The following is a 14,037-nucleotide window of genomic DNA, read 5'->3' on the forward strand; positions in this document are numbered from 1 at the left end:
ATCCTTCCCACAGCCCAGAAGCTTAGTCAATAGTATAGTTAAGGTTTGGATGCAAACGAAAGGCTTCCCAAGACAGGAGACTGGAACATTTCTATCAATATAGCCCTTTAATAAATGAGTAAGTTAGCACTCCGTTAAAACCCTGCAACCCGCTCCAGCTCTACCATTACGTAGGATGGACGAGGGCCCCTAGCAGAAGCCCACCAGGCGCAGCGTGTTGGGGAAGCTTTTGCGCATGCCCATACACTTCTCCTGGTCTATGTAAAGGGAATTGGCTTTGACGGCCAGGTCGTGCTCCAGCGTGGCCTTGGTGTGCACCAGTGACTGCAGGGTGTCTTCCGCGTCCTTCAGGCGCTGCTGCAGGGTCTGGATGGTGTCATCCACCTCATACACCTCGTTGACAAGTCTGCAGGAGGGAAGAAGAGCCAGGAGAGCTTAGCAGAGGCCACGCTCCCCTTGCTTGTCATTAGCTGAATTAAAAACAGTTGCCATTGAGTGATTCTGACTCAGAGTGACCCCATGTGTGTCAGAGTAGAACTGTGCTCCGTAGGGTTTGCAGTGGCTGATTTTTTTGGAAGTAGATTGCCAGGCCTTTTTTCCTAGGCACTTCTGGGTGGATTCAAATGGCAACTTTTTGGTTAGTATCCGAGTGCTTAACTATTTGAACCACCCAGGAACCCTTTAGCTGAGTTAACGGCATGCATACTTATTGAATGGAAACCCTGGTGCCACAGTGGTTAAGAGCTACAGCTGCTAAATAAAAGGTCAGCAGTTCCAATCCACCAGGCGCTCCTTGGAAAGCCTATGGGGCAGTTCTACTCTGTCCTTTACGGTTGCTATGAGTCGGAATCAACTCGGCGGAAATGGGTTATGCTTACTGAATACCTGCTGAGGTATGGCTGCTGTGGGGGTGGCACATGTAGCCCTCAGCAGAGCTACTTCCTATAGCAGAGGGAACCATACTTGTGTGTGGCTCAGGGACCATGCCCTAGTACGCTGCTGCCAGAAGCCACTCCCATTAACCACACCCCATAATCCAAAACGCAAAGTAAGCATGTTCTTGGGGTGCCCCCCCAAAAAAAACCATTGCTGTCAAGTCGATTCCGACTCATAGGACTCTACAGGACACAGAAGAACTGCCCCATAGGGTTTCCGAGGAGCACCTGGTGGATTTGAACTGCTGACCTTTTGGTTAGCAGTCATAGCTCTTAACCACTGCACCACCAGGGTTTCCATTCTTGGGGCACTAGCACATAAACAAACACACAGATACACATTTGTATTAACTATGTAAGTGTGTACATTTTAACTACCACCCGTCTGTCAGTTTGTTGTACTGTGGGGGCTCTCGTGTTGCTGTGATGCTGGAAGCTATGTCATCAGTATTGCAAACACCAGCAGGGTCACCCATGGTGGACAGGTTTCACCAGAGCTTCCAGACTAAGACAGACTAGGAAGAAAGGCCTGGCGATCTACCGCTGAAAATTAGCCAACAACAACCCTGTGGATCACAAGAGAACACTGTCCTAAATAGCGCTGGCAGACGAGCCCCTATGTCAGCAGGCAGCAATCAATGGACTCAAGCATGCTGGTGATCATAAGGATGGCACGGGACCCGGCGAGATTCCGTCCTGTTATACGTGGGGTCACTATGAGTCAGAGCCAACTCCATGGTAACTAAAAACAAAAATACATGTGAAAAGAAAGAGGGAAAACTTTAAACCTCTGATATTGTCTAAAATAGGAAAACAGGAAAAATCAAAACGGACCTGGCTTCTTTACACCGATTTTATCGTTGAAAATTATTTTTATTTTGAAGTTAGTAGTTGGAAAGAAAGGGAGACAGCAAGCTTTTTTCAGTGGCTAGAGTCTCTAAAGGTCACACAACTCAGCCCAGTCCTATTGGGGCTGAGCTGGGAGGGAAGCGTTCGCAGGGCACTCCTGGAAATAATTCCTCTTTTAGTGCCCACACCCACCGCCGCGAGGCCCCAGGTACTGCCTGCACGTCCCAGAGTAAACATGAAAGCAGGCGAGCAAGTCACAGTTTTAAGTGTGCTGTGATGATGAAAAACATTACAGATTTTTCCATTAAGACAGCGAGGAGAAAAGGTGTCATTTCGTGAAAACACCTAGCATTTGCAGCCCAAATTACCCTAATCAATATTGTTTTAATTTGCATTTCTTTAATTATGAGTGACAGTTTCCTAAGTGTCTATTGATCATTTTTCATTTCCTTATTTACAAGCATAATAACATGTTCATAAATAACAACTTACAAGCACATAGATAGGCAGACACATATGCTGAACAGGGGAAGTGTAGTGTGAATTATAGGTTAGGCTGTAGATATTTTCACATACATATTTGTATGTACAGCATGTAAATTCACATATATAATAAAGCACAAAGGGGGCACAGTCATAGAAGCTTCCTAGACACATACAAACACCTAGAGGGACCGAGTTACTAGGGCTGAGGCCTGGGGACTATGGTCTCAGGGGACATCTAGGTCAGTTGGTATAGTTCATAAAGTTCATATAGGTCATAAAGAAAATGTTCTACATCCTACTTCGGTGAGTAGTGTCTGGGGTCTTAAACACTTGCATGTGGCCATCTAAGACACATCTATTGGTCTCATCCCATCCGGAGCAAAGGAGAGTGAAAGAAAACCAAAGACACAAGGAAAATATTAGTCCAAAGGACTAATGGGCCACTTGAATCCTAACCTCCAACAGAGCCTAAAAGAACTAGATGGTGCTGGGCTACCACCACTGACCAATCTGACAGGGCTCACAATAGAGGATCCCAGAGAGAGTGGGAGAGAAATGTAGAACAACATTTAAATTCACAGAAGAAGATCAGACTTACTGGTCTGACAGAGACTGGAGGAATCCCTGAGATTATGGCCCCTGGACACCCTGCTAAAGCAGAAATGAAGCTACTCCTGAAGTTCACCTTTCAGCCAAGGATTAGACAGTACTATAAATCAAACAATAACACACATCAGGGAAGTGCTTCTTAGTTCAATCAAGTATATGAGACCAAATGGGCAACACCTGCCCAAAAGCAAAGCCTAGAAGGCAGGGAGGGAGAGGAAAACTGGACGAATGGAAACAGGGAACCCCGGGGTAGAAAGGCGGAGAGTGCTGACATACTGCAAGGATTGCAACCAACGTCACAAAGCAATTTGTGTATAAATTTTTTAATGAGAAACTAATTTGCTGGGTAAACTTTCACCTAAAGCACAATTAAAAAAAAAAAAATGAAGTGGGGAAAAAAATAAAATAAATCCTACAGTAACCATTACACTTAACGGTTAAAGGGTGAGTACTTTTTTCCCTAAGATTTTAACAATGTTAAGTGTATCCACTCTCTCCGCTTCTAATTAGCACTGTACTAGAAATACTAGCCTACACAATAAAACAACAACAACAAAAAGAAATAAAAATGTTCAGATTGGAAAGAAAAAAAAAGACAGCAAGGAGAAATGGTGTTATTTCATGAAAAAATATCTAGCCTTTCCATCCCAAATTACTCTAATTAGCATGGTTTTAATTTGCATTTCTTTGATTATGTGTGAGAGTTTCCTAAGTGTCTATTGATCATTTTGTATTTCCTCTGTGAATTATCCCTCCCTGACTTTTCTCATTTTTTTTTACTGGGATATTAGTATTTATCTTCTTTATCTGAAAATAACTCATAAATATTAGGTATATTGATTTTTCTTTGCCTATTATGCTTGTGGCAAATAATTCGTTGCACGCTTTTTAGTTTTTTTATGATGTTTTTCTTATAACAAATTACAAAGGGGGCATTAATAATAAAATAGCAACTCATATTTATTGACTGTTTTAATCCTATCCATACTAATCTAATTGCTTTTCATAATCAGATAATTAAATCCTCATGACAACACTATGAAGCAGATACTATGACCATCCCCATTTTACAGATAAGGAAACTGATGTAGACAGAGTTTAGGTAACTCTCCCTACAATTTTGCGTGAACTACCCATACTAAAAGAAAAAAAAAAAAACATTGCCATCAAGTCAATTCCGACTCATAGCAACCCTGAAGGACAGAGTAGAACTGCTCCACAGGGTTGCCAAAGGAGTGGCTAGTGGATTCGAACTGCCGATCTTCTGGTTAGCACGCAAGCTCTTAACCACTGCTCCACCAGAACTACCCATATAAGCTGCTTCCAATTACCATGCTACACCCCTGACTCTAGTAACTTGAAGACACAACTCCAAATTATTCGTCAATTTTTTTAAATAATATTTTATTGTGGAAGTTTACACGGCAAATTCGGTTCCCATTTAACAATTTCTACACCGTTGGTTCAGTGATGTTGGTTACATTTTACACGGCATGTCAGCGTTCTCATTTTTTTCCGTTCTGTTTGTTCCATTTCCGGTAATCTAGTTTCCCTGCCCCTTGCCTTCTCGTCTTTGTGTTAGAGTAAGTGTTGACTCTTTGGTCTCAAACAGATGATTTTTTAAAGGAGCACAGTACTCACAGGTGACACTGTTTATTTTATGAGTCAATCTCTGTTATTTAGCTATAAAATGACCTCATGGAATAGTTTTGGCTCAAGATTTAAAGAGTATCTCAGGGCAATAGTCCTGGGGAGTCCTCCAGTCTCAACTGGTCCAATAAGTCTGGACTTCTTTATTCATCAAATTTTAACCAGTGACACAAAGTTTTCTTCACTTTGGTGTTCATTTATCAGCAGACTCTGGGTGCTTGGAGTTAATTATAATATACAATATTATAAAGAGAACGGTGACAATGAACACACAGATATGGACATCCCTAGAGCTAGGAAAGGATCCAGTGGCTATAGAGAAATCTCCAGGCCATACTATAATACTTATACGGAGGAAATTTTATGACTCCACAGAATTTCACAGATGGAAAACAAATGTCAGAGGTCGTCAAGCCCGGCTTCCTTGTTTTATAGAGGAGAAAACTGCGCCCAGGATTGATGAGCTGCCCTCTCCATAGCCCAGGGCTACACGTGTTTATACGCAGTGCCAATTATCCAGGAAGCCAAGAAGGAAACCAGGAGCCTTGGTGGCCATCATAAGGAAGTGGGCCCCACTTCCTGTCCCCATCCCCTCGAACTCTGTGATCAGAGAAAAGGACAGAAGCAGAGACGCTGGGAAGCCCGGCGCAGCACACTGCCCACTGCTCCTCGGGTCAGACCCATCACCTTTCTATTTGTGATCTCCACAGCGTGGGGTCACCAGAGAACATCCAAGATGTCCTTTAAATGTGAATTTTAGGTAACTAATAAAATTTAAAAAAAAATTTTTTTTTTTAATGAGCACATTTTTAGTATAAGCATTTTTATTTAAGTATTCTATACAATATGTGGGACATACTTATACTAAGAAATTATTCATTGTTTATCTAAAGTTCAGATTTAAGGATATCCTGTATTTTAGTTTGCAAAACCTGGCAACCTTACCACAGTGCAACAGTGTTGTGCCAGCCACAAACTAAGAGGTCATGGAGTATTAAGATGGCATACGAAGCAACTTACTCTTTTTTCTATTCAAAATTCCTAATACTTTACTTTTTCTAAAAGACAGATTCTAAATGATGGGCCAAATCATTAGCTGTTGTTTGGGATGAGGGAGAGGAAGGACTCTCATTTTTTACCCCATATCATCCCCCTGTTGCTGACTCATGACAACCCCGTATGTGTCAGAGTAGAGCTATGCTCCATAGGGTTCCAATAGCTGATTTTTCAGAAGTAGATCGCCAGCCCTTTCTTCCAAGGTACCTCTTGGTAGACTCAAACCTTCAACCTTTCAGTTAGCACCGAGTGTGTTAACCATCTGTTCCACCCAGGGACTCCTGACCTTAGAGCGGTTATCTGAAATGACCTGGCTAACAGCACCATGATGTCGCCTAAGAGCATGCAATCAAATGTAGACATCTGGAACCTCTCGGACAGCTAGACTGCACCCCGCCTTCTGGGCACTTCCTCCCTGTTGACATTCTGGCCCCTCGCTGACCCGGCTCTGAGGCTGGCTGAGGCCTTCCGGGTCTGAGGGGGACTGTGGGAGCTGACACCTCACCAGCACCCAGACTGCTGGATTTCCTATCCCACGCAATGATACAGCATCCTTGCAGACGCTGAAACCAGAACCTTCTAATTATCCTTGATCCTTCCCTGTTTCTCATGATCCCCAGTCCACGATCATGAAGCCGTGTTATTCCTACCTCACAAACAGCCTCAGCACAAGCCACTTCTCACTTCACTCTCTGCTCTGTAGGGCTGTCCTCGAATGTGCTGGCTCTACCCATATTGTTCCTGAAACCCATACTGTTCCTGAAACCCAGGATGCTTGGAGCTCACTCCTCACCCAGCTCAATTATGCCACCTCCAAATATCAGGTTAAGCAACACTCCTTTGCAGAGTCCCTCCTTAACGCTGGGACTAGTGGAGACAGTGGTGGCTCAGGGGTAGAATTCTTTCCTACCATACGGGAGATCCGGGTTTGATTCCTGGCCATCACACCTCATGGGCAGCCACCACCCATCTGTAAGTGGAGGGAAGCTTATGTGTTACTATGATGCTGAACAGGTTTCAGTGATGCTTCCAGACTAAGACAGACTAGGAAGAAAGGCCTAAGGATCTACTTCTGGAAATTAGTCAATGAAAACCCTACGGATCACAACAGTCCAATCTGCAACTGATCATGGGGATGGCACAGGCAGCATTTCATTCAGTTGTGCACGGGGACACCATGAGTCAGGGGCTGACTTGATGGCAGCTAACAATAACAGTCACCCTGGGACAAGACCACTGTCTGATGCTGTGTGTTCTGAGAGCTCCAACCCTTTTGTGGTCCCCAGGGTGCTGTCATTGCCTGAGGAACTGCAAACCCCACAAAAGTAGCATCCACGTGGGTCCATCTTGATGGCGGCTGTATGCACTGCCCCTTCTGCAGTTCACAAAACCAAACCAGTTGCCATTGAGTCAACGTCAACTCATGGCAGCCCCATGTGTGTCAAAGTAGAAATGTGCTCCATAGGATTTTCAATGAATGGTTTTTTGGAAGTAGGTCACCAGGCCTTTCTTCCAGAGTACCGCTGGGTGGACTTGAGCCTCCAACATTTTGGTTAGCAATCAAATGCTTAACCATTTGCACTACTCAGGGATGTCCCTGCAGTTCATAGGCATGCAAAAAAGACCAACTTCCATGTCCCAGATGAAGGAGGCAGAGTTAGGAGGCAGGAAGACTCCCAAAGGTCCAAGTCTACAGGGTCTACCAACAATAAGAACCAGACCCAAGGCCACAAAGTACAGGCAGGACAGATCCTGATGAAATCCCCTGGGTAAGGGGAGGGAGCACTGGTAAAAGGTCCCCGAGCAGGCTCCAAGAAGCGAACACATACCACACCACACATCTCCTTCTGTTTTGGAAACTGTACTATTTTCTTACTTTCAATGGTAAACTAGTTGCCGTCAAGTTGACTTCAACTCATAGTGACCCCATGTGTGTCAGAGTAGAATTGTGCTCCATAGGGTTTTCCATGGCTGATTTTTTGGCAGTAGATCACCAGGCTTTTCTTCCAAGGTACTTCTGGGTAGACTCAAACCTTGAACCTCTCAGTTAGCACCAAGTGTGTTAACAGTTTACACCACTCAGGGGCACTTTCAGTGATGGAGAAATGGGACTAAAACTAAGTGCCAACGTTTCTTTTGGTCTGATGATGGTACATAGAAATTTGAGACTGATCTTAAAACACATTTTTATGTTGTTTAGATCAAGTTGGGTTAAAAAGAAAGTCTTTTTTTTTTTTTCATACCAGGGTAAAGACACATCTTCAGGGAGGCTGCTGCAGATGGCTACTGGTAAGGGATTTATGGCACAGGTTGTTTATAATCACACTGGACCTGCCTCTTGTCTCCCGCTCACCTTGGGTCGCTTCCATTGACTTCAAAAGAGCCCTGAACCCAAACGCAGGAAACAGAGCAGGATGATGTATGAGTCTCTACTCCTCGTAGCCAGACTCTATTCTAGCGGAAAATTTGTCTGTGAGGGAACTTTTGAAAATGCACATATTAAAATATCCATGGTTAAAAACAAAAAAAGGAATTCAAGATACATAGTCTGGCTGCACACAGTGACGTCCTTGTTTCGCCACTGCTGCGGGGACACAGCCAGGAGACTCTGCACTGCCCTCAGCCTCAGAGGTCAGAGGTACAGTTTCATCATCGCCTTCAATTAATCAAAAATAAAAAAAATAAAGGAATCTGTTCTCTTTCGAGGTCACATTTCACCTCTCAGTTTCGTTGTTCTTGGCAGATTGCAGAGAGTTGCTCTGCTAAAATCACTTTTTTTTTTTTTTCAGAATTACAGAACTGAAAATACAAATAAAGCTACTGTAGTTTAAAAAAAAGAAAGAAAGAAAAGTATCAAGATTATATAAGTAAAGTCAAGCCTGGTTTGGCCTGCCACCAACGATGCCAAGAATGTTTAGAATTACTTTTGAATGAACCTGTTTAGAAAATTGTAAGTGAAGATAAAAGCCTTATAGTAAAAACGGCAATTTTCTCATTCTTGACTCCCTTGGGTTTATGATCTTTATTTTTCCTTAATCTTTCAGAGCAATGAGTTCAGTAAGGAAAACAATCTTCTCCTCCAATAATAATCCAAAATTCCACTGTTTTTACTCTAGGACCATAGTTTTGGCCAGGATATTTTAACTAGAAATCTTCATAGAAATAAAACTAAATTTTGCCCTAAAGTCAATAAACTGAGGAAATAGACATACTCTGAAGTCCACAGGAAGTAAAGGAAAAGCAAATTCTGTTTTACTGTGAAGGGGAAAAAAGAGTAAAAATCATTCAGCTTCCCGGAGCAAGCTGTGAATGCTTCATTGTTTGATAACTCCCAAAGTCATATTAGACAACTTCTCAAAATCCTTTTTAAAAAGCGACCCTGTGTTTACCTAACAGCAGTCTAAATGATTTATTTCCATCTCTACTTTTGACAACGCTGCAGAAATTTTGGGGGAATGAAACTTCAGCCCAGCTTCTCCTAAGTATGTTTGCATAAAGTCACAATTGGTTTCCTCAAAAAAACTACTGAAACTAATAGAGTTCAGCAGAGTATCAGGATACAAGATAAACGTACAAAAATCAGTTGGATTCCTCTACACCAACAAAAAGAACGTCGAAGAGGAAATCAATACCATTTACAGTAGCCCCCAAGGAGATAAAATACTTAGGAATAAATCTTACCAGAAAAGTAAAAGACCTATACAAAGGAAACTACAAGACACTATTGCAAGAAACCAAAAGAGACCTACATAAGTGGAAAAACATACCTTGCTCATGGATAGGAAGACTTAACATTGTAAAAATGTCTATTCTACTAAAAGCGATCTATACATTTAATGCAATTCCGACACAAATTCCAATGGCATTTTTTAATGAGATGGAGAAATGAATCACCAACTTCATATGGAAGGAAAAGAGGCCCTGGATAAGTGAAGCATTACTGAAAAAGAAGAACAAAGTGGAAGGCCTCACTCTACCTGATTTTAGAACCTATTATACCGCCACAGTAGTCAAAACAGCCTGGTATTGGTACAACACGCACATAGACCAATGCAACAGAATTGAGAATCCAGACAGAAATCCAACCACATATGAGCAGCTGATATTTCACAAAGGCCCAAAGTCAGTTAAATGGGGAAAAGACAGCCGTTTTAACAAATGGTGCTGGCATCACTGGATTTCCACCTGCAAAAAAATGAAACAAAACCCATACCTCACACCATGCACAAAAACTAACTCAAAATGGATCAAAGACCTAAACATAAAGTCTAAAACAACAAAGATCATGGAAAAAAAAATAGGGACAATGTTAGGAGCCCTAAACATGGCATAAACAGAATACAAAACATTACTAAAAATGCCAAAGAGAAACCAGATAACTGGGAGCTCCTAAAAATCAAACACCTATCCTCATTCAAAGACTTCACCAAAAGAGTAAAAAGACTACCTACAGACTGGGAAAAAGCTTTTAGCTATGACATTTCTGATCAGCACCTGATCTCTAAAATCTACATGATTCTGCTAAAACTCAACTACAAAAAGACAAATAACCCAATTAAAAAATGGGCAAAGGATATGAACAGGCACTTCACTAAAGAAGACGTTCAGGCGGGCTAACAGATCCATGATGTAATGCTCACGATCGTTAGCCATTAAAACCCAGTGCCGACGAGTTGATTCTGACTCATAGCGACCCTATAGGACAGAGTAGAACTGCCCCATAGAGTTTCCAAGGAGCACCTGGTGGATTCGAACTGCTGACCCTTTGGTTAGCAGCCGTAGCACTTAACCACTACGCCACCAGGGTTTCCATTAGCCATTAGAGAAATGCAAATCAAAACTACAATGAGATTCCATCTCACTCCAACAAGACTGACATTAATCTAAAAAACACACAATAATAAATGGAGAGGTTGTGGAGAGACTGGAACACTTCTACTCTGCTGGTGGGAATGAAAAATGGTACAACCACTTTGGAAATCAATCTGGCACTTCCTTAAAAAACTAGAAATAGAACTACCATACGATCCAGCAATCCCACTCCTTGGAATATATCCTAGAGAAATAAGAGCCTTCACACGAACAGATACATGCACACCCATGTTCATTGCAGCACTGTTTACAATATCAAAAGTTGGAAGCAACCAAGGTGCCCATCAACAGATGAGTGGATAAATAAATTGTGGTATATTCACACAATGGAATACTATGCATCAATAAAGAACAATGATGAATCCATGAAACATTTCAAAACATGGAGAAATCTGGAAGACATGCTGAATGAAATCAGTCAATTGCAAAAGGACAAGTATTGTATAAGACCACTATTATAAGAACTGGAGAAACAGTTTAAACAGAGGAGAAAATATTCTTTGATGGTTACAAGAGGGGGAGGGAGAGAGTGAGGGAGGAAGAGGGGTATTCACTAATTAGATAGTAGATAAATTTTATTTTAGGTGAAGGGAAAGACAATACACAATACAGGAGAGGTCAGCACAACTGGACTAAACCAAAAGCAAAGAAGTTTTCTGAATAAACTGAACACTTCGAAAGCCAGCATAGCAGGGGCGGGGGTTTGAGGACCATGGTTCCAGAAGACATCTAAGTCAATTGGCATAATAAAATCTATTAAGAAAACATCCTGCATCCCACTTTGGAGAGTGGCATCTGGGGTCTTAAATGCTAGCAAGCGGCCATCTAAGATGCATCAGTTGGTCTCAACCCACCTGGAGCAAGAAAGAAGAACACCAAAGACACAAGGTGAGCCTAAGAGACAGAAAGGACCACATAAAGCAGAGACTACATCAGCCTGAGACCAGAAAAACTAGATGGTGCCTGGACACAACCAATGACTGCCCTGACAGGGAACACAACAGAGAAACCCTGAGGGAGCAGGAGAGCAGTGGGATGCAGACCCCAAATTCTTGTAAAAAGACCAGACTTAATGGTCAGACTGGGATTGGAGGGACTCCGGAGGCCATGGTCCCCAGATCTTCTGTTAGCCAGGACAGGACCCATTCCCAAAGCCAACTCTTCAGACAGGGATTGGACTGGAATAGGGGATGGAAAACGATACTGGTGAAGAACGAGCTTCTTGGATCAAGTGGACACGTGAGACTATGTTGGCATCTCCTGACTGGAGAGGGGTTGAGAGGACAGAGGGGAACAGAAGCTACCTGAACGGACACGAGGAGAGAGAGTGGGGGCAAGAACTGTGCCGTCTCATTGGAGGGAGAGCAATTAGGTGTGTATGGCAAGATGTATGTAACTTTTTGCATGAGAGACTGACCTGATTTGTAATCTTTCACTTAAAGCACAATAAAAATTAATTTTAAAAAAAAGAATGAATAATCCAATCTTGTAAGAAATACAACCAAAACGTTCCTTAGAAGTGGGGATGGAGAATCTTTGACTCACTTTGTTTGTTTTTTGTTTTTTATTGTGCTTTAGGTGAAGGTTTACAGAACAAATTAGTTTCTCATTAAACCCTTAGTACACATATTGTTTTGTGACATTGGTTGCCAATCCCATGACATGTCAACACTCTCCCCTTCTCAACCTTGGGTTCCCCATCTCCATTTGTGTAGCTTTCCTGTCCCCTCCTGCCTTCTCGTCCTTGTCCCTGGGCTGGTGTGCCCATTTAGTCTCATATACATGGTTGAGCTATGTGTATTATTGTTTGTCTTATAGGTCTGTCTAACCTTCTGCTGAAGGGTAAACCTCAGGGGTGACTTCAGTACTGAGTTAAAACAGAGTCCACGGGCCATACTCTTGGGGTTTCTCCAGTCTCCATCAGACCAGTAAATCTGGTCTTTTTTTTGTGAATTTGAATTTTGCTCTACACTTTTCTCCATCTCTGTCAGGGACACTCTACTGTGATGCCTGTCAGAGCAGTCAGTGGTGGTAGCTGGGCACCATCTAGTTGTGCTGGACTCAGTCTAGTGGAGGCTGTGGTAGTTGTTAACTCACTTACTTTGTACATGTCATCAGGAAAGATCAGTTACTAGAAAAGGACATGATGTTTGGTAAAGTAGAGGGCCAAAAAAAAATGGGTGAAACCCTCAATGAGATGGATTGACACAATAATCACAACAATGACCTCAAACACACCAATGAACATAAAGATGGTGCTGGACGGAGCAATGTTTCATCTGTTAAACGTAAGGTCACCATGAGTCAGAGCTGACTCAGTAGCAACTAAAAGCAACAACATTATTGTTGATATTATTATCACCATCATATTTTATTATTATTTTCATCAGTGTTGGTCTCATAAAGATCTCTCTTTCTTTCTGCTCCAGGAAATATACTGTCTCAACCCACTCTCTGTTTCACTGGCAGTGTTCAAAAGAATTTTATCCTTAGAAGAAATCCTTCACAATGATGAGACAATTTTATCACTTAACCAAATAGAAGACAAGGCCAGTGGCATCTGGCATTGGACCCGAAAGGATTTTAAAGTTTAAATGCTGCCTCTTTATCCCACTGCTTGCTATAAATTGAATTCACTTCTGCATTGAATGTTTCTTGACCTCAGAATAACAATGATAAAATCCACAAAGAAAAGCCAGACTGCAGGTATGAAGCCAAAATGTGAGGAGAAAAAAATCTTGGCCAATTCCTCACAAGCCCATCCTAAAAGGAATCTTGAAAGTTAAAATCATAATAATAAAACACATCTAGTGTTTCGCAGGTAAACTGTTGAGTCAGATTCTTCCCTCCATGTATATGTGGGAGCCGTGCTTGATGAATACCAGCTGCTTACTATTCCTACTGAGAACAGAACGAAGTGAAATGAATCTAAAGGAGAGCATCAGGACTTCAGGGTTGGTTGTGAGGATGGTGTTAATGACAAGACTAATGACAAGTGCAGACAAGAGCAAGCAACTGCTGAAAGAGGCCAGCCAATGGAATTGGTACCACAAGTCCCTTTTCCGATAAATCCTCAGTTTTTACCACTACTGTCTCATCCAGGCCTTGCTAATCTCTCTCCTGATGTTTGCTGCCAAAACTATTCAACAAATGACGTGGGCCCACTCCCTCCACTTTCTGCTCACCTAGTCTCCTGGTGGAGTCCCTGGGCGGTGCAAACGGTTAACATGCTTGACTACTAACCAAAAAGTTGGCAGCTCAAGTCTATCCAGATGTGTCTTAGAAGAAGGGCCTAGCAATCTATTTCTGAAAAATCAGACATTGTGAAGCACAGTGTTCAATGTCACCATGAGTCGGAATAAACTCAATGACAACTAAAAAACCAAAACTAGGCCCGTTGCCATCAAGTCAATTCTGACTCATAGCGACCCTATGAGGACAGAGTAGAACTGCCCCATAGGGTTTCAAGGGGCACCTGATGGATTCGAACTGCCAACCTTTTGGTTGGCAGCCGTAGCTTTTAACCACCAGAGCTGCCCAATGACAACTGGTCACTGGTAAATCTTCCAGTAGTTCTTGT

The 14,037-nt window shown here is 42.3% G+C and overlaps 1 protein-coding gene across 1 annotated transcript in view; it reads right to left on the reverse strand.

The window, feature by feature from the left end:
• Window positions 1-189: 189 nt before the first annotated feature.
• TEKT3 (tektin 3) overlaps window positions 190-14,037 on the reverse strand; it is a 40,001-nt gene continuing 26,153 nt past the window's right edge. The window contains exon 7 of the mRNA XM_003420586.4: window positions 190-406. Coding sequence (XP_003420634.1) covers window positions 190-406 — 217 coding nt within the window. The remainder of the gene's footprint in view (window positions 407-14,037) is intronic.

Source organism: Loxodonta africana, chromosome 18 (assembly GCF_030014295.1).
Source record: "Loxodonta africana isolate mLoxAfr1 chromosome 18, mLoxAfr1.hap2, whole genome shotgun sequence".
Lineage (NCBI taxonomy): Eukaryota > Metazoa > Chordata > Mammalia > Proboscidea > Elephantidae > Loxodonta > Loxodonta africana.